The sequence below is a fragment of the Psittacula echo genome (assembly GCF_963264785.1).
Source record: "Psittacula echo genome assembly, chromosome: 2".
NCBI lineage: Eukaryota > Metazoa > Chordata > Aves > Psittaciformes > Psittacidae > Psittacula > Psittacula echo.
The window spans coordinates 19,344,553-19,369,903 of record NC_137737.1 but is presented as its reverse complement, the minus strand read 5'-3'; the positions used below and the strand labels follow the sequence as shown (position 1 = coordinate 19,369,903).

At 36.1% G+C, this 25,351-nt stretch overlaps 1 protein-coding gene across 1 annotated transcript in view; it reads left to right on the top strand.

The window, feature by feature from the left end:
* Positions 1-25,351, top strand: part of TBC1D5 (TBC1 domain family member 5) — a gene marked incomplete at its 5' end in the record, with an annotated part of 186,650 nt that overhangs the window by 88,777 nt on the left and 72,522 nt on the right. The window contains one exon of the mRNA XM_080611116.1: positions 19,406-19,548. Within this exon, the coding sequence (XP_080467242.1) occupies positions 19,406-19,548 (143 nt within the window). The remainder of the gene's footprint in view (positions 1-19,405; positions 19,549-25,351) is intronic.

Sequence of the window (25,351 nt, the reverse complement as noted above, 5' to 3'; positions counted from 1 at the left end):
GTGAAGTCAAACAGAAGGTAAGATGATACAGTTGGTCTCTAGAACTGTGTCAGGGAATAAATATTGGGCAAGAAAGTGAGTGAGTGAACGTTGTCAAAAACAGAATGCTGCAAAATGGCCTCAAAATTATGTGTTGAATATCAGAAGGTTGTAAGGGGGCTGTAATTCTTGCTAATTCTTATAGGAGTGAGGTTCTGGAGCTATGTGATGAATAAGAAGAACAAGAAACAGCAGTACAAGATTAATCTTGGTAAACCTGTAATACATTAACTCACAATCACAGTGAACTGAATGAGGTGAGGTTGTCTTTCAGTCCTAAACACAACTTCTGTCTCTTGACCACAGGATGTCCAGTGTTAAACCTGATGTACCATTTTCATTGGTCAGTCTTATTAAAGGATCTTAATGTTTATACCTGTAAATGGTAGCATTTGCTTAATGATGAGTGATTCGTAAAGATGAGAAACAGTATTCATTGGTTACTCATAAAATTTTCTCTTAGTCTTAAAGGTGTTATTGCTGGGGTTTTCCCTAGGAAAACTCCTTCAGCTGCATATTATTTCTTCCAGGAAAATTGTGGGTTTTCCACTGTAAATGATAAGATTACATTTCTTATTTACACTTAATTCAGAAATAGGCATTGTGTGAAGTGCTTATTTTCAAGAATCCCCACAGTATCTGGGAGCTTTCTGTGTTTTCCTTTTCATAAGCAATAAAGTTATAATGGAGTTACAGGATCACACTGAATCTTTGCTAAGGCATCTGCTAAAACTTTCTAGCAGAGCCTAATAAAGCCCTGCCCCATTTGTGACATACCAAATCACATTCTCCTTGCCTGGTCTGACAACCACAGCTCTTAAACAGCTGCTGGGGTAATTTGCATAAAGGAGATTGTAAATGTCTCATCAGAACGCATGCAGCGCAATCCACCCCAAAACCGCTGCCTGAACACCAGGAAAAGAAGATTGTAGTCATAAAAATTGTGGCTCTCATGATTTTAGATTATGGTCTCCACAGTCTTGCAGCTTTTACAAATACCAAGCTTTTGTTTTATAAAGAAAAGGAAAAAGGAAAGTTTCCTTTACCGATACAGAGCAATACAAACAGATGCAGTGTTGCTCTCTTGACTCATTCTAGCAGAAAATTGACTTTAGCAGCTAAGGTACATGCTGACCCCTCCTCAGTTCTTCACCCCAATGATAAGTGAATTGATCCAATTGTAACCATTTAAAATAACATTAGTAAAACCAAATTATTTTTATGGTAGTGAAAGGAAAACAAAGAAAATGCAAAATAAAGTTAATGTAATACAGATAATTCAATAAAGAGTAAAAAATGCAGAAGTTAATACAATATGTTAATTGTCTGCATACATCTGCTATGTTTTATCATGCATATTTTAATAGAAGTTAGTGTTAAAATTATGCACATTTTGATAAAAATCAGAACTAAAAGAGATGTACATGCAGAACTAGGATTTCACAGTGTGACAGGAATTAGGTATATGCATTTCCTGAGTTTTAACTGTAACTTCAAATTTTTGCTTTGAAGCTTCATTCTTCTTTACCTTGAATGAATTATACTGGAGTAGTTTGGCATGGTAACGAAACTCAATGTTGTAACTATACACAGAAAAGCCATTAAGCTCCACAAATTTAGTGTCTACATCAGTTAAAGCCTCTACTAGCTCATTGATTCTGTACTCTGCCCAATTTGTGGTGCAGACAGAGGCTTATTTGCCTGGTACCTCCTTGGTTAAAAGACCTCTTCTAGTCTCCGTTCATGGAAACATATGTCATGCTTGCAGCTACACCAGTCTCATTTGCATCATCATCAATAAGTACAAAATTGCTTATAGTAAGGAACGTATTGTTGTCATCCTCCTTTCACTCCACTTCTTAATCATACGGGTGCATAAGTTTATTAGCACCCAAGTCACCTATATCTTTGCCATTAAGAGTTTGTTTACTATCTCAGTAAATCTGCATTTCACATCATTAATAATTTTGCATATATCTGTGCAATGGCACAACTGACAGCAATTGGTTCAATGCCTTTGAGTTTTAATACCCATCAACATTAAATTGAAGGGGATTTGTAGTCAAAAGGTTATAGAAGGGGCATAACCTCAAAAATTAAATGAACCATTTTGCCTTCTCTAAATGCCAACTGATTAAGAAAAAGTTTATCAAATCACATCAAAGATTTGGTTTGGCCCTTTGTGTAGCAGGATGTCTAGTTTTAAGGCAGTGATGGTAAATCAGTTGTTTGAGTGCAAGTTCAGCATGAATAAAGCCCTTGTCTGGCTGAGACAATAAAAAGATGCTGTTAAAATTAATTTATCATTAGAGTTTGAAAAGATTTACCATCAGGACTTCAGGAGGTTTTCTGAGTCACTGTGGAAAAAATGCTTCTATACTACATCTCTTGGCTAGTATTGCTGACCAAATACAAGAAATATATACCTGAAGGTGTATGCTTCATTTACTCATACCAGTAATTAAACAGTTCACAGTGGTGTGGTTGGCTAATAATGTAGCAAAACAAGCTGTGTAAGTAGTAATAAAACCTTTAATTTATGCAACCATTATGGTTGAAAAAGTATGAAGGCTTTCACACACACAAGCTTTTCTTCATCTGTGAAGTAGACCTTCCAAACTGCAAACCTAAGTTTGAGTTGATTTCTTTGGATTTAATTACTAAGTTATCAGTCAGTTAATCTGAACAGTATCTGATACATGTGGACTAGAGGTTTGTTGGTAGATATTGAAGGTGGGTTTTAACTGGGGTTAGAAGTAATTTACAGATTTTTGAAATGTAGGTTGAGAGAAATTGCAGTGTGCCATAAAACTGGTGTCTTTTAGTTGTTGGTTTGAGGGGTTGTTTATTTGTTTATTTTTATTTCCAAACTTGTTAATGTCTCTAAAATAACATCTCTACATTCTAACAACCAGCCTTAAAAGGACGTCTTTGCCAGCAGAATTGTCTTATAGTATGTACCATCGTAGCCTCAGATATGCATTTTCTTCCTTTCTTTGTGTATGTATGTAAAATTTGTATTTCTGAAGGACACATTCAGAATCAGAAATTGTGTTGTTTTATTTTCTGATACTGATAGGTTAACTGATAAATACTGCTCTCACTCAACTTAGGCAGTGCTAAGGAAAGAATATCTTTTATATGTATGAATCTCAGCCTCTGGGTTTGATGTTGTGAAAACACCATTATTTTAGATATCATATTCATTAAATACAATAGTTATTGTTCATAATTGTTTTATCATAATATTAAAATGCTGCTTGTTAATTTAAGCATTATTCTGATAAAGATTTTAATACATAGTAACTGATGAAAGTTATTATGTTTATCTTCCATAAAGAGAGGAAAGTGAGACAATAATTTGCTTACGACTGTATCTCCTGGTTCCTAGACTGGTGCCTTATACTGTGGGTTACATTTTCTTCCCAAAGATGGATGTTTTCACTTGCTTCTTTTATTCTCCATACTATAGTTCCTACTGTCCTCTCCAAGTGCTTTCCTACAGTTGATTTGTTACTAAAGATTGGACAGAATCAAAATGAACTCCCAAGAGTCCACAAATTCTCACAAAGCCAAGGTGAGGTCTTAGATGATGTGCATTTTTTGAAGATAATCTTTACCAGACAGATGAATAGAAATTTTAAATTTGAGTATGATAGCTCCAGTCATTTTGTGTAACAAGTTGTTTCCTTCATGTGTAAGTGGGGTCTTAGGTTATAAACATCTTTGAACCTTTGGGTATAACCCTTTTGAAGACTTGATTTGGATTCTCTGATCCAAATCAGACCTTTTGCTGAGTCAGCTTCTTTTTGGAAATCAAAAGCTTGCTAAACTGTCTGTGAACAGATCCTTTGGAGACCGTGTAAGTTCTATGTGAACTATAGAATCCATAATGATTGGATAATGAATAATAATAATGAATCCTATATGAACTATAATGAACTATATGAACTATAAAATCATAAATTATTGGTATCCCAAACAGTGACCTTTTAAAAGCAAGCATGGGATCATATATCTAAGACTGCTGAAGACTACTGAAGGGAGTAAGAAAGTTTATAATAATCATTGGCAAGTGTTTTCACAGCGTGGTTCAACTGACAGAGACAGATGCCACCTCCTCAACGTATGCGTTCTACCTGTCACAGCCAGCTAAATACTCAATAGTGTAATTTCCTTCCAGTAAAATGCCATCTACGTCCCAAACAACTGTAAGCAAAGATTGAGTCAAGAAGATGTGCCTTCAGGAATTGCTCAGGTTATCACGAATCAGCACAGTCTGTTTTAGAGTACTAGTCTGTTCCTGTAAACAGAAGAGAGTATTTCAGTCTGTCTGGCAGGTGGTTTTCAGTGCTAGGTGCTGTGCTGCCTAGGATGAACTGTTGGTTTAACGGGCAAGTGCATTTGGCTCCACTAGACCATATGCAGCACCAGGCATGTTTCTGGCTTCTTAACCTTCAGTCGCATTGTGGTATCATTATGCTAGTGCGTGGAAGAGTATGGTCAGATAAATTAGCCTTTATGCACAGCTAGCCTCCAGCTCTTCCTTTTCATGACTACCCTTAGGGATCATTTATCTTGTAGCTGATCACATCCCTCCCCATATTTCTCTTTCTCTAAAAGCTAGGGAGCAGCCTGGAGAAGAGCCTACCTGCATTCATGGAAATGCCTCTGATGAAACAGGCATTTACCTCTACCCCATCAGGCTGACAATTTCTCCATCTGCATTTGCCAGTCGTAGGAAACGCCAGAGCATTAGGATGTCAGGTTGTCGTGGTTTAAGCCCAGGCCGTAAATCAGAACCACGAAGTCTACTTCCCCGCACACACCTTTCTTCCCTCTGCTCCTGGAGGGACGGGGAGGAGAATCAAGAGAATGCAACTCCCACGGGTTGAGATAAGAACAGTTTAATAACTAAGGTATAACACAAATCACTACTGCTACCACCATAATAATAATGATAAAGGAAATAACAAGGAAGAGAATACAACCGCTCACCGACCGGTACCTCACCCCCACCCTGCAGTGATCCAGCCCTTCCGGGAACTCTCCCTTCTACATCCTGCACATGACGTGCTGTGGTATGGAATACCTCTTTGGCTAGTTTGGGTCAGGTGTCCTGTCCCTGCTTCCTCCCACCTTCTCCTCCTCCCTGGCAGAGCATGAGACTCACAAAGTCCTTGGTCAGGGTAAACATTCTGACCAGCAACTGGAAACATCGGCTTTATCAGTATTATTCCCAGGCCAAAAGTCAAAACCACAGCACTGCACCAGCTACTAAGAAGAATTAAAACTGACTGCTGCTGCTGAACCCAGGACACAGGTCCTTTTTCAAGCTGCCTAAAAACAATCCTGAAATGTCCCTTGTGCACCTCTCACATTAGCATTGGAAAGTGGTAGGTTCAGAAAATTGCATACTTCTCTTTAGAAGTTAGTTAAAATACAGTTTTAAGGAAACAGATCAAAGTGTGAAGAGGACAATAGAATTCAAGTTAGCGTCATTTTGAGACATCTGTTATTTCAGATGTGTAAGTGTGCAACAGATTTTCTTCCAGAGAAGTGTAGAGGGATTTTTAGTGTCCATTTTTCTACCCTGAAATTTCTGAGAAGCATACAGAAAATTTGAACTTGAATTCTGTGCTGGAGGAATACCTCTGGTTGGTAAGAAACAAATAATATAAAGGATTTTCTTGATTTCTGGTATGGAGCACCTGTTTGAGGTAGAGAGAGCTGTGAAACCTGGTGTATTTTTCATTGTGGCTTGTTTTGATCCATATATAACAATAAGTTAAACTAAAACAGTGAATTAGCAGACAAAAATAGGGTCTAGAAGTTCCAGCCAAGTTTTCAGTGCCAAGGATAATCAGAAACACACATATAAATCATAGAAAGTTCCTGAAAATACTTAAGCCTGTATAAATAACATAGAAATGGTGAAGAAACAGTCCCCACTGCCTCTCTACAACGTTGGCTGGAGTCGGGACACAAGAGTTGTTTAAAGAATGGCTTGCTATAAGACTTCTACTTCTGGTGCCCATATGGCCAGTTCCAGATGTGTGTGGCAATGGATGTGTGCCCAACTCTCAGGACAACCCAAACTCTTGGGTTTCCTATCCTGCATTGCCTTGCATCACATGCCAAAATCTTTTCCTAGGGCAGAGGTTCTTCCTAGAATAGAGATTTAGCAGACAATTACTTTGGCCAAGAAGGAATGACTATGGCCTCATCTGATCTCTCCATATTTCAGGAATGGGTATGATTTGACCTTGGATGTGGATAGCATAGTTCTTTTTTGTCCTCCTAGTTTCTTCTAAATATTCAGTACTAACTTAAAATATAGCATATATTCAACTATATTATGTCCAAAATTTGTGGTTGGATAACAAGCAGAAAATGGATACATCATCTTTAACTGTCAGACCATATAGTCTGCAGTCCCGTTAGTAGTTTTAGTGTAATCACCACTGCCTTCATGCAATGGCCTGCAAAGTAGAAAGCAGATTTTCAGCATGGCAAACAGCAAAATGCATCCAGAGAAAACGGGGGTTCTGCTCTCTCTGCAGGGTTATGTCTCCAGCTGCAGGTTCTTCCCTTCTTTCGGAAGCCAGAAGCCATGTGGTGGGCAAGGGGGAGTCTAGAGACTCCTTTGGAGAGAACAGTTAGTTCAGCTTTGAGCAGGGCCATATGCTGCTGCTTTCACCTCTTGGCAGCACCCGCTACAGATAAGGAGAAAGCTGAATCCATTGCACAGGCTTAGGGCTGAGTGCAGTACCCACATTGCACACAAATTACCCCTTAGGTCATCCATCTTGTTCTCAAGAGCTCCTATGAAAAGAATCCTCACTGATATTTCCCTTCCTGCTAAATGTCTGTTCCCTCCTGTCTAGCTCTTCATTCTTTCCTTGATAGTATTTATTCCTTTCCTTGTTTCCCTCTTTGAATTATTTACCTTCTTTATACAGATCCCTCTCCACATATGAATGTCTGTGTGCACAGATGGGGTTTCTAGGACAGTCAGTATATAATTTTCCACAAACTCTGTTATTTAAAAACAAACTTGATCATCTCAATCAAAAGAGTAAAAAGGTTTAACTGATTTTTTTTTTCAGCCTTAAAACTAGTTCTCCAGTAAAAGTTGGTATGTCTGATGAGAAGCAGATCCAGTCCCTCCCTTTTGCCGATAATTTTATTTTGCTGATATATCCCTATTGGTAGTGAGGTGTGCACATCATTCTTGTTTTCCTACATGGACATTTGTCAGCAAATTTTATGCCCAGATGTCAACTAAAATTCTTGTCATTAAATAATGAGTTAGATTTAGTTGAAAATACTACACCTGCTCAGAGTCCTCTATTTTTATTTCTTCACAATTACTTTTATGGTTTTAAACGGTGTATCTGTCTCCTCACAGTATGTAAAAGGTCTATACAGATGGAAGACAGTGACTATAAAAGGAAAGCTACTGTTAGGGTAGAGGTAGATGTATTGAAAAAAATAGATGAAAAATAGCAATTCTTATTGTTCTTCTTAATAGTAGCCAGTGAAATTCTACAAGACTGTGGGTCTTCTTAAAGTTATGTGCTTCTTAAAAACTTACTACATAGTGTCATTTTACTGTCAAATTTGATTTATTGCTTCTTCCTCTCATGTCCAAAATAGGTAAGCGTGCTTTCATCAGTTGTGTATACACCATCCCTGTGCAGCAAGATGCTAATTCTTTAGTGCTTCCTATTCCTTTTAATAAGGACTAACTTGTTGATTCCTAACTGTGGACAACTACTCAAGTTTGGTGTTGTCTGTGATTGCAAACATTTTGATTTTGAGTGACGTGCCAATATAAACACATTTGCCTTAGCTGATTTGCAAGAAATGTTACAGAAGTGTAAGACTACTGCTATGCTTTCAGGAGGAAAAAAAGAGCCTTCCGTTATTAATGAATTTTTTAAAGCTTTTACTCGTGTCTTAGAGATGAACTTTCAGAGATGTGCAGTAACTCTGACCACAAAATGGAAAGGAAGAACAATTAAAGTAAATGTTGTTTATTAACATATACTTTGTGTTTTAAAAAGATGTTTCATAAAAATTGTTGGCTCGTGTAGCTGCCAGTTCAGCTGACCAAGCTGACTGTGGTGCTGCCCCATGGTCCCTCTGCTTGGAGGTATGCATTTCAAGCACATGGTAATATGTAACTCATAGGTGCATAAAATCATAATAGAGCATTTCATCATTTCTAAATAAGGGTAAGTGCATGCTGGCTGAATGGCTAACCATTGAAAACATTGAATACAAGACATTTGACACTAATTTTACTGGTCAAATCCTCCCCTGAAAGAAGTCTGCCTTGACAAGCCATTCACAAGGTACCTTTTGCAGAGAGAGCCTGGCTTGATGGGTCGTTGCGTAAGCTGCTTGACATTTGTCCCCAGTCAGACCGAATGCCACATGAAAAATTTACTCAGGCACAGGGCTCCCAGGAATAAACATTTCTCTGGTGTTGCTCACCGGGGACTCGGCAAGGTGAGCGGAACTCCAGCTTGTCACGGATGCTCTGTTCTGACAAACATAAGTAGATGCTAATGGCTAAATCGTGACAGAATAAAGTCCCACAACCATATGGCTAATTGCCACAACAATATCTTCAGTGTTATTAATCAAGTTTTCATAGTGTGCCATGATAATTGGAATAATTAGAACCAGCATAGGCATTGCTTGCCTCTGCCGCACATACTGCAGACAGGGACCTGCAGGAACAACCGCAATTGCACTTTCTGTGCAGCGTTGTTTAGTGCTTTCCTTTCCAGCAAATACTGTGGTTAATTAATGAATTAGCTGTTTGCCACCAGAGTATTTTATTGCTAGCAGGGGTTCTGCAGGGGCACATAGGTAGCTAAATGAGACCACTAAGCCCTTGTGCGTTTGAAAAGATGAGGTATTCCCATAAGGCTGCCGCTACACAACACAAAACTTCACCAGTTTGTTTCACAAAAGTTAAAGTTCCTATACTTGTAACTAACATGTAAAACAACTTTTTTAAAGGATATACAGAAAGGATAAAACAACTTCAAAGGGTGCAATTTTTTTGCTAAACAATTTAAATGAAAGCAAGACTCTGGATAACAGTGGTGCAATTAACTTGGCAGGCAAAAGAAGTTAACTCTTTATTTGCCTTACCCTGCTTGATAATGGAATTGGGCTTCAAACTTACATTCTGCCTTTGAACTAAGGTTATAAATAAAGTGGTAATTCTAACACAGTTATTTACACTAAGCAGCTAAATCATTTTGTGTGCTACCTGTTACAACAGCCTCACTTGATTCTTATGTTTATGTTATGTAAGATAGCAGGGAGGAAGCACTTGTGTTTCCTCAGTGCACACATCAACATGTAGTTGACTGGTCACTAAAACTGGCAGATTGATGATGATGACTCCCTTCACTGGATGTATGAAGGCATTTAGCCCGACTAATAGATTGAAATGGACTGCTGCATATATGGCCTCTGAACAGCTTCTTAATTTACTTTTAGAGCGTACAAGAGATGTAATATTGAATTCAGTGATGATATAAATCTCTCCTCATTTTAAAAAAGAAATAAATATATTTTCTGGAGTGGAGAGCCATGAAGAGATTTTAAAACATTACGTACTTAATTATAAAGAGGTTTTCAGAAATGGGCTCTGGGTTCAGGTGGTAGGTAGGAATTCTGTCATTTTTAGGTTTATCGCTGTTTAATTTTGACTTGCAAGAGGAAAGCACCTAATGGGTTTTTCAGTTTGTTTCAGTGTCCTATTATCTCTGCACATTTTTCTTGCCACTTCATTGTCGAGGAATTTATTTATCTGTGGTGGTCTTACTTGTGTTCATATTCAGCATAATTAATAGAAATTTTCCAAATACTAAAATAAGGCTTCTGCAAAAAGTGTGTATAGTAAGATTTTGTTGGTGTTAATAAAGTCTTCATTACTGGTGCCCGTTTTATTCTGAGCACAGCTGCCAAATAGCTTAATAAGGGTTTTTGTTTTCTTCATATCAAAGTATCAGTTTCAATTTCTTCTGCTTTAAGCCCAACTGAAAGATTATCGCTTTGTAAAGGCCATGTCCTTTTACTTCAGATATGTTTGATGTATATTTATGCAGTTTTATGAGATAAAGGAGGCAGTCTGATATATAATTTAACTAGCTTAAAGTTACCATTTTGCTTTATAATGCATATTCTTGGGTATATTGGCATCCTTAATTTTACTATGAAAACCTGAAACTGTCTTCAATATCAAATGAATTCTGTTTAATACCAAAAAACACCTGTGGTAGAGAAATGGGATTAGAAAGGAAAAGACGACTAACCTAGCGATACAGTCACAGAAGGCATGTTGCCTTGTTGGTTTGAATACAGTGTGTTTTCCAGTTACAATTCCATTACTGGACATAGGCAGATAGCTTTTGAAGAATTAAAAAAAAAGCTGAATCTGAAAAATTTAATATGCTTTATTTAGCATACCAGAAAAAAAAAATAAGAAGTTGTCTTAACATTTCAATACAAAGTAACAGAAAGATGGCTCAAATGCAGATTTTTTTTATGGACAGAAAAGGCATTTTAGTTAATTGTCGTAGGGACGTGGAATATAAACTTAATAATGTTTTATCAGTTCTTATTTGTTTACTTTAGAGCTATTGCCAAAATCATCTCTCTTCATTTTATTTTGACATGTATGTGCTTTTGATTAAGTCTTGTCCAGATGGATTCTACAGAGAAATGTAGTACCTCTATAGAAAGATTTAACAATAAAGGACGGTAAAATGTTACAGATTCCTCTTTTAAAGACAAATTGTACAAAAAGATCAGTTTATCCTTTAAACCTACTGGGTGTATCTTGAATCAATGGATAAAGCTATTAGCAAATTTATTTTATCATCTTAAGAACTGTGCTTTAATTGCAACACTGAGAGTTGTTTTCTAATATAATTTCTCCACTTTAAAACCAAATTTAATCATTGCCGTTTAAAGATGGAAAAGTTGGGGGGTGGAGTTCTTAATTGCTAATAGCTGATATCAGTAGGAACTTCACTAATTTAGAAGTGCCTCTTTTGTTTCAATGGGTTTATTGCAGCGAACAGTGTTTAAAATCATTCACCTGTAATTATTTTTGTTAAAAACATAAAATATTTTGCCACTCTGCAGTGATTTTCAAAACAAAATGCACATGCATCATCAGTATTTAGGGCTGTAGCTTCTAATTACATAGAGACAAAGAGCAGTAAGAATTCAGTAAGCACACCTTTAAGTTCTTAAATTTTTCTCTTATGAATGTAGACATTGGTTATTAAATTAGGGGTTTAGATATGTATCAGAGGTGAAGTCCTATACTCCTTGCACTTAAGAGGTGCTTATCATTGATTTCAAAGTTTTCTTTCCAGTAGAATGTAGCAGTTCCCCTCTGGTTCTTCTGGGGTTATCAAAATAATTTTACCAACTGAACTTTGGTTTTTAAGTCTGAGTATTGCCTGAGCTTTTGAAATTCAATTGTTTTGTAGAAGCACAGCAGTGTTCTTCAGTAATTTTCCTTTGAATAAAAGTATAGTTTAGGCCAGATAATTTCTAAATGAGTCATAGTATAACAGTTGGACCCTTCGTGTTGTTACCTCTGTATTTTGACCAACATTCAAAAAATGGGTGCCTCAGCCTTGATCCGTGATACTTGTTGTCAACTTAAAGCACCTTTTTTAAAATCTTGACAGATGTTTTGAACTTCTATCCGTTAAAAGATTCAGCAGTGACTGAAACTATGTTAGGTATTTCATTATGATCGTTCTTTCTGTAGGTGACTACTGGAGTACTACAGTTTTATCCACCTTTCACAATAATGAATGGTCAGTAAATTGTTCCAGTCCAGTAACGGAATGTCGTATTTACTGCAAACACAGCCTAGCAATGTCAATGCAGTCCTTCTAATAGCTGTTAATTACTAAGCCTTTATAGAGTGTTGTGTATATGAAATAATAAAATTGAAATATTTTAACTGTTAATGTTTAGGAGGAATGGAAATGAAACTGAACAGTGTACTTTTCTCCCACTGCAGTGAGTTTCTTTAAATTAAATGCTACATTCAGTGCAAGTCTTTCATCACTTAAGACTTACATTACAATATAAATTTCCACCTAAAGGTCCAGTTTCTCCCATCTTTTCTGCTGAAAATATGGAAAACTTGTTTCTGTTTTCTCCTCTAAACACTTTCGAATTCTTCACTCTGGTTTTGAAGTTTCTACTGTTATTGAAAAGCCAGTTGCAGGCTGCCTCTGATACTTAGCAAATCCATTTTCGAATCCATTTTCGATTGAGTTGAACAGACATTCGAGAGGGTTTTTTTTAATCTTTCCTATTCTGCATGCTTACAGTCTTGTAGCATCTAAAAACCGAAATAGCCTCTGAAAATGTTAGAGTGATGAAGTGGAAAGGGGAAGTGTCTGTAATCTAACCAAGCCGGTACAGCAAGCTAAAACTGATGGAGATCAGCACTGATAATGAAAACATTCATTGTGTCTTACAATGTATTAGTCCGTAATTGCTGTTACAAATAAACTTAGATTCAAGCTTTTCCAGAAATGCATTATTGCAAAATCAGAACAGTAACACAAGATTATACAGGTTTTTAAGTTTAATTATTCTGAATGCCTGCTTTGATAGGACTTCATCAAATAATCACTGAATTAGATCCAGTCGTACATGATAGCACTCCAAGAATTTTGTAATAACATCTGAATGTTACAGATTTGAGTATGGAAGACCACCACATCCTCAGGCCGTTTTCTCCAGTGATTTTATTGTAGAACATTTCTAAAAATGTTAAACATTACTGCTATGAAGATGCAGTGGCACCTTCTTCATTAAGCACATTCCTGCAAGGGAGTATATTACAATTGGTCAGGCTTCCGACAGCAGTAAATGCTTTTGCAAAGGGTAAATTACAGTAAGGAGGGAGAGATAATTATTAGGAATTCATTTTTTTGATAAAGAAAAACCTTCTTTAATAAGGAAATGGATAGAGTCTTCCAAAAACGGAAAGAATTTTTCTTAAATGCAAAACTAAGTAATCTTTGTCAGTAATCTTACAGAAACCAAATGGGAAAGGAAATAATCCACATAACAATTAGATGCTCATGTCATTTATTTGTAAAAATTAAATGTATTTATTTTAAGGAGCTTGCAAGTCTGTGTTTGATAAGGTAATTACTATAAAAAATTATCAGGATATGTAGAGCAGCAGGAGGTTTCAATAGGACAAATCAAAACCTTTTTCCTCAGTGGAAAGAAGCCAACAAAGTAAACTATATACAGTAGTTTTGTGTATCTTTTAGCCTAAATTTGAATAGATTTATATTAATAAAGGGTATTTATTGTTATTTGATTTTAAATACTTCTTTTCTGTGGGAAAAACTATGGTAGAGTTTGAAACCCATATGGTCCATAATGTAAATGTGTAGTTTCGTTTTTGTTTGAATTCGTTTCAAACACTGTAATTTTTATCTTTGCATAAGGCCCTAGTGTCTTAAGCTGTGGAACAGAAAGTCTGTGGATATTATCATAGTTTTTAAAGTTGAGGGGGGTTTAATATAACTGTTAGAATCCCTTAATTAATAGATGTGACCACAAACCAAACAGAATTTGAACAAGAGAAAATCGAAAAGCAATAGCCTACCTTCTGTCCTCCCCCCAGCAGTAGGGCAAATAGAGCTTCATGCAACCAGTACAGTGGAAGCTGGATGAAATGAACAACCTGCATGGGAGTGCAGGACATTACAGTCCCATCTAAATCACAGTTACACTAAAGCATGTATATCATTCTCTGGCAGAATAATAGTCCACATACAAACCTGAGATTACTTACATGAGTAAGGCAGGTGTGTGCGCACACATAAGATGACTTTTTTTTATATACTTTCTATTATCTCTGAGTCTAAGGAGAAGCTGAATGATTTGTTAGATGCTCGCAAACACTTCCTCCTTATCACACACACTTTTATACAACCAACATACAGTGCTTGGGATGATGTGGTAGAAATCTATAATATTTAAATGTTTTACAGCCTAAGGAAAATCTGGTCGTCTTGTCTGCCTTCTCAAATGACAAAGGCCACGTAATTTTATCTAATATATCCAGAATTAACATTTGAATTTATGGTTGAAGTAAACACATCTTTCAGCAAGATGTCTGTTTTCATTCCCTTCACAAGTTAAGTAGATTAAGGCAAAAAATCTAACATATGCTGTAACAATATCTCACTGTACATCCTTTACGTGTGGTGTGCATATGAGGGTATGCTGTGTGTAAAATTCTCAACATTTAGATTGAACACATCAGAGGTTTCTATAAATCCCTGAAAGTCTGAAAAGCTTCCCACATAACTTCTACCAGTTTTTTGGCTTTGTTGGGATTTCACATGCTTCTTTCTGTTCTGACAAAAAAAAAAAAAAAAAAAAAAAAAAGAAGGATTTTAATGAGGTTTTGTTTATTTTAGAAATGTCATTTTCTTGATTGTTACACTTACCTTTTTTTTGCCTTTCTTCTCATCTCTGATCATTAAGTTTCTCACGCACCATGAGCAGTACTGCCCTTCTACAAGACCCTTGTAGAAAAGTGGCTGAAAGAACAATTTGTGTTTATACTTTGGGCATGTTTTCTTCGCTATATTGTATCATTTGAAGGTTTTGTTAATCTCTTTGGGGCTTTCAGTACAAAATCCCTGAACTGTATAAAGCCATGAGAGTTTTAATCAAACCAAGAAAAGAAGAAAGGAGACAGAACACTGGAGAAATGGACTATGCAACAGGTCTAAACTGAAATGTTGCTTAAGCCTGTCTGGATTGGTCTCCTTCATGTCATTAAAAGAAAATAAACTACCTTACAAATCCTCTGACTGAATTTGCATGTCTCCCCTCTGACTGCCTCTGGCAACTACAAATCTAGGAGAGTTTCTGGTGTCAAATGTCTTCTTTTGAGAATGCTTTTGCTGCGTATTTACAGTTATCTCTGCTCTTCCTTCACATCTATGCAAGCGTTGACAAGTGCTACCATGAGAGCCGTAGCCCCCATGTTAACCCTGCCTGCTGCTCAGTACCTCTGCAGGGCAGCCACAGAGATACGCAGCCTTCAACTGTAACCCACCAAGTGTCCTTGGGTTGGCAACACAGGTATCTGAAATGGTAGTACAGGCATCACTGCTGCCCAGAGTAGTTCTTACTGGCAGGTATTGAACTATGTAATTATCTTCCACATAGCTTTAAGTTCTTCGGCAAGTGTTAAAAAAATGTTGCTGCTCATCCTTTTTTGGTGTCTTATTTTTCAACAAGCAGATCACAGCTCAAGTCTGTCTACCCTTTCTCCTAAATTATTGACCATGACTTTACATAGTAAATTGCACTGGCTACAAATGTTTGCTTAAACATAATTCATGACAGAGTTTAAAGAGACAGAGCTTACATATCATTTTCTCAGTCAGTAAACAACTGATGTTAATTTTGGCATTTCTCAGTTTCCGAGTGCTTAGTTTTGAGAAGATGGTGTTCCTTTCAATAGTTACAGTCTATTTAAATAATTTTCTTATTAAAAAAAAAAAAAAAAAACCACAAAAAACCTACAAAAAAGCCCCAACAAAGCTTGCACTGAAAATGAAATTACACCTGCAAAATCCTCCTGACCCTCTCTTTCTCTGGAAGACTCCCACTAGTGAGTTTACAAGCATTGGAGACTATACAATGTGGAGCCTCCCCCACATCACATCCAAGTTTCCCCAGACAGTGCCTTTGCCATTTCCCACACAGGAAGGAGGATGCAGCTGGGATGAAGGATGGGATGGCACTGTTGGGTTGGTGGCAAGATTGAGGACGAAACAGAACATACACTGTGGAAATCAGCACTCTGCTGTGTTTAGGTCAATCAGAGAATTACCACAAAGTTTCAGAGACCTTTTGATTCTAGATCTTCTTAATTAAATGCTTGGGGAAGCATGAGCCAAATTTTTTTAACATTATTCTAATTAATAGCATCAATGAATTAAAAAAAATCAGCCCTTAAGAAGATGCTTGGAGTGGGCATTTTATTGAAGATTAAGTTTAGCAAAAGTATAAATGGCTGAAAACAGGCCCTTCCAGTAGAATTTCTGAGCAGCTGGTTGACAAGCTGTAGGTCCTAGGTTTAGTCATTTAGCGGTATCTTCAGAGTCATGCTTTTCCTTTCTTGGTGTTACAGATTTTCTTATTCTTGCCGATTTCATTGTGTTGTTTCATTCTCATAAGCACTCCTAAATGGTTTGTATCACCTCATCTGTAACCATTTCTTAGGCTTATTTAATGTTTTTAAAGGAATTCTCTGCCTTCCAAGCAGACTGAGAAGATAACCAGCTAAATATATGTAACACATAACAGGTTGATTTTATTGATGCTTAGAGAATTGTCCTGTAAATCTCAGTCAAAAATGGTTGTGGTTTTACTTAAAACTGGTAAGGCTGGATCGTAGCCTTATTTAATGGCTTTACTAGATCACAGTTTTCTCCTGCTTTTCCTATATTGTAAGGTCATTAATGAATCATTATCCATTGCGAGTAATTACTGATCTCTTGAGAATATTGGTTTAATTATATAGGAATCACAAGTGGAAGATGCAGTTACATATTCTACAATGTATGTAGTATCTTGGTGTATTATAGCCTTAAAGAATCTATATTCCTTCTTTTTTGTAGATTTTAATTGCTACGTGTGCCTGGTAAAATATGAATTACTGTATTACTGCATGTGATAAAAGGTATACTATTGTGAGCCTCGCAGTCTGCAGGTGTAACAGATGTAAGGCAAGATTAACAGGACAGAACAATAATTAAACCACAGACAGCTATCTCAAAAAAAAAAAAAAAAGAAAAAAGGTGTATCATGTCCAATGCAATTATTAAATATCTTAAATTCTCTGCAAATATTTATAAAAGCAATAAAAACATGTTAGTTTGAAAGAAAGCTTTTCAGCGTGGACACCTACTTTAAGGAATTAAGGTCCCTTTTTATGAATATAAAAGCTGAGTGAAGTCCTGCCATATGGCAGCAAGGCGATAGGGTCCTCGGTTTATAGATGCTATGAGCTAAATGCTGCTGAAGAAAGTAAGAGAGCAGTTAGTAGATAGGCATTTACAGTATGAATTGCTGACTCCCTTTAAGACAGAAGGTTCAAATAATTAATGGTAATATTATAGTTGCAAAAGGAAGTCCAGTTGTTCTTCAGCAGCCTACATCTGTGAAACATAATACCTCTAGGGACTGAGATTTAGTGTTCACAGGAGAAAATATAAAAGCAGGAGAAAAAAAGGAATGACTTCTGCTTGAGCAGAATAAACCTGCATCTACAAACGATTAACACTACATAATGAAGTAGTAAAGGAGCAAAAGAGATTTCTAATAAAAAACTAATAACAAATCCCATTACACCATGGTGTATTTTTTCCCCTTGAAGTGTATTAGACTTTTAGCAAGGCTTCTGAATGAGATTTGGGTAGTTGCAAGCAAAGTCAGCTCAAATGCTTCAAGCTTAGCTGAAATTTCTTGCCTAACAGTTTGTGTAACTTGAAAGTTGCCGTTTTACAGGTGGGAGGGGTTGTTAATGCAAGTAATAGGCTTCACGCGGAGTTTGGGTAATGTTTGTGTCACCATGGGATAATAGTCTCCTGTAGGCTAGGCAGTGTAGGATAATGTGCCAGTATATGGTGAAATCCCTTAGATAGAACACACATGGTATTAAAATGCACTAGCTAAGCTTTGCTTTTGTGTTAACAGTTCTTCTGATTTATCTTTCTGAGGCTTGAAAATAAGTCCTCATATGAAAGGGGGTTGATCAGAGAGGAAAATACAGAGTTTGTGTTCTGTCATTGCTAATATTGTGACTTTTTAAATTACAATGCCTTTCAAAGTCATGTATTTTCACTTTTAAAAGAGAACATGTCTTGCAAGGAAAAAAAATGCATAGTGATCTGCACATGGATGTTTTTGCAGTTTACACATATGGTTCCAGTGGAAGGGGGAATAAAAGTTTAGTGAGCAAAACCTTGACTCACAGTGCAGGCCCTTTGAATTTCTTTTATGACAGTCTTCTTTGTACAGATTGTTGCTATCTTAAAAGCTTGTGCACAACTGACTTCTTGGAATTCATTTGTCTAAAACTGAACTTTTATTACTGGAGTCAGGAGAACAAAAAACCCAGATGCCTTGAACCAACAATGAGTTCTGGGACAAAAGTGGTTAAACGTGAATTCTTAGAAGTGAAACTAATCTTGATGAAATTTCTAGTTGCCTTTTTAGAAATTGTTCTGAGTTTTAAAGAATGACTTAATTTGCTTAGCAGAAATTTGCAATCAATCTTTTCTTGCCACTGAATAAACAGATTCCACATGCGTAGTAATTTGCATATCCCAGCTAAAAATGTAATTCATTATTTTTAAGTCCATTTCATAATAACTATTTCAGGATTAATGTTACTAACTATTCTTTAGCTCTTTCAAATGTGACCTTAGATAATCCTGCCTAAAAGGGTACAAGGCTAGCAGGTCTGTTCTGGAATAGGAAGGTTTCTTTCCTGAGTTCAGCAAGTAAGTCAGTGTAAGAGCTGGAACTGGAAATAAGAAATCTTGAGAAATAATTTTCTTCTACTATCTCAAGCTTCGAGACTCAAGTAAATATTGCATTTAATAAGACAGATTTTCATATTTTGCTATGTATGAAAAAAGTACAGATATGAACAGGTGTGAACTGTATAGTCTACATGCAGATTGCCACTAAATCTGGTAAAGATTTAAATTAGGTTTAATCAAAGTAGCATCCATAGTACATTTTACATGGAGCTGCAAACACGGTCATCAGTAACAGAGAGGAAGCCTCTTGAAAGTGAGTGTGACCCAGTCCATCTTAACTGCTGGTTGGCATCTGCCACGGAACTGCCTTTTTCTTGACTGGGCTTTTCTGGGCTTCTCATAAACCACTGGCTTCCCCTTCCTGGTTTTGCTGTTCCAGGTTATTCTCGCGTTAATATTTTCTCCCTTGTGTCTTTGATCACTATCACATTAAATAGATAAAATAGAGTATAGGATTGATATGTTCTGTCCTTTGAGGTTTATCCATATAACCATATTAGTCAGGTAAGCTTCTACAGTCTGTAATATATCAATAGACACAGTAACATTTCTACAAATACAATTAGTTAAGTGGTTATCACAGCATTTGAAAAAAATTTCTGGTAAAATGTTTCTGATTGTATCCTGGGATATGTATCCTGACTTTACCATACTTGGCAAGACAGAGAAGTACAAATCACCTCTTTTCCTGGTTTTTCTTTCAGGCGATGGGTAAGGCTCCTGTTTGGACGTGAATTCCCACTTCAGGACCTTCTGGTTGTCTGGGACGCTCTATTTGCTGACAGTATCACCCTGAATTTAGTTGACTACATTTTTGTAGCCATGTTGTTATATATTAGAGATGCCTGTAAGTATCAGAAATCTTTCGATCTTTTATAAAAGTGCAAACCTATTTTTCAAAGAAACAGAGGATTTAAGAAATGCCGCATTTCATTGTGACTTTTTTAACATATTGAAAATCATTCCAAATGCTAGGAGAGGAGCTGCTTATTATCAGATGCGGTCTGCTGTATTTATGAAACAAATTGTATCTTGGAGTTAAATGCAGGTTTGTTTTCTGAGTAGTTCTGTGGTTTTATATAGAGTTGCAGATTTTATGTGCAGTAAGTGATACAGGTATGTATAGAGCTCCACCTTCTGACCAAGCTAATGAATTGAGTTAAGACTGCCTTTGACACTGGAAATATTTGTATCCCGTTCTGCTGTGACAAATGTGAAAATGCACAAGACAATGAGTTATAATTTTGAAGGGATATTTCAAAGTAAATGTAAATGCAGAGATAAGTAAGAATTGCAAAATATGTTTATTATGTACAAAAGTGGCATCTTTAGAAAGTTAGCATTTCATCTTATTTTAGTATGCCTAAAATACGTGCAAAGGGGAATTCTTATCAGTTAGTGATGACCAGTAAATATGTTAATAAGGGACAAACAAGAAATCACAAAAATGTGAAAAACCTTATATAATTGTGAATGGGAGAAGGAAGATCTGCAGTGATTGAGACATTTACTTCTGTTGCACCATATTTTTCACAAAATTCTGTATACAACTTGCTGCAACAAAGAGTGCATTTTGCAGCAAGATGTATGTCTGTCATTAAATATATGAATTCCATAGCATGCTGTTCAGAGTTAAATATATACAATCTGTAAGCTTTAGGTTATAACAGGGTCACATATTTGACACAATTTTGTATTCTAGGACACATGAAGTTTTCAACATCTGTGGTTCCTATTTTAGGGCCCAATCTTGAAAATATAACATGGATATACTTTACACATACTGTCGTTCCACTGCCTGTCTTCATGTGTTTTTTTAATTACTTCTAAATAAACATGCAGCGTATAGAACTACCTCACATCTCTCTCAAAGAAGTGGGCATTTAATTCAGTTTAGAGGTTTCAAAATTAATGCTGCTGTTTCAGGATGATCTAATTCCAGGTCATTATGTTCTGAAATTGACATCTGGCTTGTTTATGTGCAGTAACCTGAAATAATTTTAAAACTTTAGGAATATGTATGTAGAGCACATGCATGTAAAAATGTTTCTTAGCATCCGTGTTTTATTTTGTGTCATCATTTCACTTTCAAAAAAATCCCAAACTTTAGAACTGTGTAAGCACACTGTATCTTTCTGGGAGGGAATGTTGTTCTGAGTATCTTTTCTTTTGCTTTGTGGTGCTCATGTAGAAGTATCAGTATAAGGTAACTGAAAATGTGAGCTGAAAATGTGAGCTAAAAATGTGTTCTAGGCATCTGGGGATCTGTATGAAATCAGTCTCTTTTCTCTGAAATCCCCAGGCTTAGTAAATAGAGTAGTAAATAGCTTTAAAGTGGAGTACATTTGCCCAAATAAGATGCAAAGACATCTCATCAGGACAGCTAATACTTATACTATACTGTAATTGTAATACGTAATATGTTTCTGTAATAAGTAACTTTTTGTTCTATAGTTGGACTAAGTTAGTTACCCTAAGCGTAATAGAATGGTGAAACAAAATACCCAGTCATAAATACTGTAAAGTTGAATACATTTGCAAAGTCAAACTCAAACCATAATGACTCCCACAGTTCTTGCTTTGAAACAAGAAAGCTTTTCTTGTATATGTGAAAGAGAAAAGTTTTCCATTTTTTTCTGATTATTTCATTGATGATATTTGACCTTTAAATGGAGTTCAAAGTTCTGGGACAATATTTTTTAAAACATTTTCTAAAAAATTAAGTTTCTAAAAGCTTCTCTGTATTTGCTGAAAGGAAATGTTAGCTCAAAACATGCAATGATGTTAAATAAATTGTCTGGAAATTTTCAGTTTAAAAACTTTGAAATGGTAGGAATAATAACAGAGCTCCTAACAAATTATAGGAGCAAGTCAAATATAGGCAAGGATAATACTATGGTACTGAAAGTATTTGGAAGTTTTAATTCAAATTTTTCAGATTCTTTTATACCAACATATTTGAGGATGGGGGAGAAGTTGCTGGTTTAGGAATTGATGGATTTTTTACCATATTCTATTATTATGTTCTCAAGGACATGATTTTTAAAAGGTATTGTTTCTGCTATATTTTTCATTTTATTTTTATTTTACTTTTGAAATCGTCTGTTACTCAGATAACATATTATTTGAAGGGAAGGGAGCATTTAGATGATTGATTATTGTTTATACATTTTAGAGATTACAGATACATAATCATGTATTCTGTAATCTATTCTGTAAACTGTTCTGATCAGTTTTACATCTGTATCCAAACACAGCTTTATTCATGGAGTGATAATCCTCACAAGCCAAGTGTGGGGTTGTGTACCAAAGTATCTGTGAGTTTTAATAAATTATCTTACGGGTTTCTTTGGAAAAAAATCATGGAAAACATCCTTTTTTTTTAATATTTCAAATCAGAAGCATGAATATGTTAGTTCTTCTTCACCAATATGAATGTATATGCAGTTGCTGATGAAATCAGAATGGAGGAGAGGGTGCAGTGCAAAAATACATGTAATTTATATACTTCCCTTTCCTTCAAGAAGAACAAAAATGAAAAAACCTGTTGGACCTGTAAAACTAATGTCACTATTGCACCAGGAGCTAATTTTGTCTGAGCGGTGTTCAAATAAGTATGTTTTTATTGTGTTCCCACTTGAAGAATAGCTGTGTTCACAATAGAAGTTGGATCCAGATGTGACTCTTACCAAGCCAGTTCGTGAAGGCAAAGCACAGGTACAGAAGCACCAAACTTATTACAAGGCAGCTGGCCCTAGTGTAAGATATTTCACCGTGGAATTTCACCACCATACAGCTACTGCTGAGAGTGGATAAATTTATATTGCACAGAATCTCCTTCCAGAAACTTTTTTTCCTATGGTTGATTCTTACAAATCCTTTTGAATCAGATAGATGTATTCAGAGAAGGTGTCTTTGTTTTGTTTTACTGCTGTTTTCTTTATAATTTTTAAGAAAACTGCCACTCTGTTGGATTTTATTATACATTTTATTCTGAAGATACAAGAATCATGGAATTGTTTGGGTTGGAAGTCCAGTCTAGTCTAATCCCATGCCATGGGCAGCGACATTTTACTACATCACTTGAAGATGGCTCAAAGCCTCATCCAACCTGACCTTGAACACTTTGAGGGATGAAACATCCACAACTTCTCCAGGCAACTTCTTCCAGTGCCTCACCACCCTCACCTTAAAGAATTTTTCCTTATGTCCAATCCAAATCTCCCTCTTTTAGTTTAAAACCATTACCACTTGTCTCATCATAACAGGGTCTACTAAAATGTTTCTCCCCATCTTTCTTATAAGCCCCCTCTAAGTACTGAAAGGCTACAATAAGGGCTCCCTGGAGCCTTCTCTTCTCCCTGCTGAACAACCTCAACTCTCTCAGCCTTTCGTCACAGGAGAGGTGCTCCATCCCTCTGATCATTTTCGTGGCCTCTGGACTTGCTCCAGCAGGTCCGTGTCCTTCTTGTCTGAAGGCCCCAGAGCTGAACACAGGACTGAAGGTGGGGTCTCACAAGAGCAGAGAAGAGGGTCAGAATCACCTCCCTGGACCTGCTGGCTATTCTCCTTTTGATGCAGCCCAGGATATTGTTGGCTTTGTGGGCTGCAGCACACGCTGCCAGCTCATGGGCAGCATACAGATCATTCTGAAACAAAGGGTACCAAGAGGTGTTTCAGCAAAGAGATCCCTTTAACCCAAGGTTCTCCAGCAAATAGCACACTGGCAACGATGTTCTTTTCTGTAGATTTCTATGGGAGAACAGGACAGCTGAATATGTGGGGAAAACCCTAAATATAAAATAAATGTAAAAGTCAGCAGACCTTCCTCATTAAAGAATGAAGGTTTTTTAACTTCCTTCGGATAGTAAAGTTTCATTTTTAAATTTAACTTTTAGGGATTAGAGGGGGCAAAGGTCATTGCCCAACAATTTGATTTCCCCCTCCTCCATTATTTAATTGCTTCACTATTATACATTTCAAAATATTAATAATTAGGGTAAATGTCTTGTGGTTGAAAATACATTTCTTTTGTCAGGAGTCAAGTCTGCACCACTAAGGTAGATTAGCTTTTATAATATTTACTTTTCTCTGTATCTGTGAGACAGTAAAGAACTCTTACAGGAAAAATAAAGAAATAATAATTTAAATCCATTTTACATTGCAGAAAAAAACACATATTGATCTGTTTGAAGTAGAAATGCGTTCATCTTACTACCTGTTGTTTATAAAAGTATTTAGAATTTAGTAACAATTTTCAGTATTTTTATTTCTTTGGTCAAAAGTCATCATGGTCATAACTGCAGTACAGTATCTTAAATTTGATTTACGTATGAAAATTTGATTGGGTATGTACAATGTGGTGCTAGTATTATGCTCCTCTGAAAGAACTCTGACGGAGACCATTGTATTGTGTTCATTATGCCAGCTTTGTGCCTTCAAGAAGAAAAACCACGTACCTGGATATGAACAAGAAAAACAAAGGGTAGGGAAAAGAGCAGGCAGAACAGATAAAGAATGAGTAGGATAAGTGAGTGCTTTACAAATGAAAGCAGATGTATGAAATTACAAGCTGTCGGATCAGCAACGGAAATGAAGATGATAAAGTGGTTCCCTACACAGATTATAATTATTCATTTTGCCCAGTCCTGCATCTTTTCCCCATAATCCTCTTGTTGAGGGAAAAAAGGTACAGGAGGATATGAGGCTTATTCGCATGAAAGAAAAAAAGTAAAACATTTAAATCTTTCTGTCCACAAAACAGTACTTTATATTGCCTTTTATTGATTCAAAATAATTTTGTATTTGGAGTGATCCTTTCTGATGGAGAGGCCTGATTAATTGAAAGTGTTTGCTACTACAGCTGAAGTTATCAGAATAGTAAAGGTTGTTCAAAATTTATTTACAATTGCTGTTGTTGAAGGCTGCCTTTACGTTGTAGAGTGCAAGCATCATTAGCAGGCATTGCTTTGACAGCTGTGGCAGATGGATTGCCTGGATTTAGATGGTGCAAAAGAAATGAAGTAGCTTACATAGACCTGCCTGAAAAGATTTCTTTAATAATTGCACTCATAATTAGATTGATTTGGGGAAAAAAAAAAAAAAAAAAAAAAGAAAGAAAACGAAGACAATGACAAGCAAAGAACCATAGAGTGTACTACATAGACTCAGATAAAATCAAATAGAACTACAACTAAATTATAAACTTTAGCGAAACATGCTGAAAATTTCCTGAAAGAGAAAAAAATCAAATGTACATAATGTAAGTTAATGGTATATTACATTTTTAAATATTTATGAAATGAAAATCTAGCCTTTTTCCTGAACATTTCATATATAGTTTCTGATTTATAAGCAAGGAGTTCAAGAGTTCATTTTACATATGTGTATATACATGTATGTGGGCATGTATACATATATGTACCTAAGAACAACATAAAAGATGCTGCGGCAAAGAATTGTCAGTGAGGGAAAGTTACTGTAAAAGCAAGACCAAAGCTAAAATTTATCTCACGAAGTATTATACTTAAATATCTGTCTGCAGATGAGTATCTGAAAAGTCCATTTCAGAGTGTAGAACTGGTTCTTCAGGCTTCATTGACTGTATTGCACTGACCTCTGCTGACTCAGGCAGTCTTTGGGTGCACAGC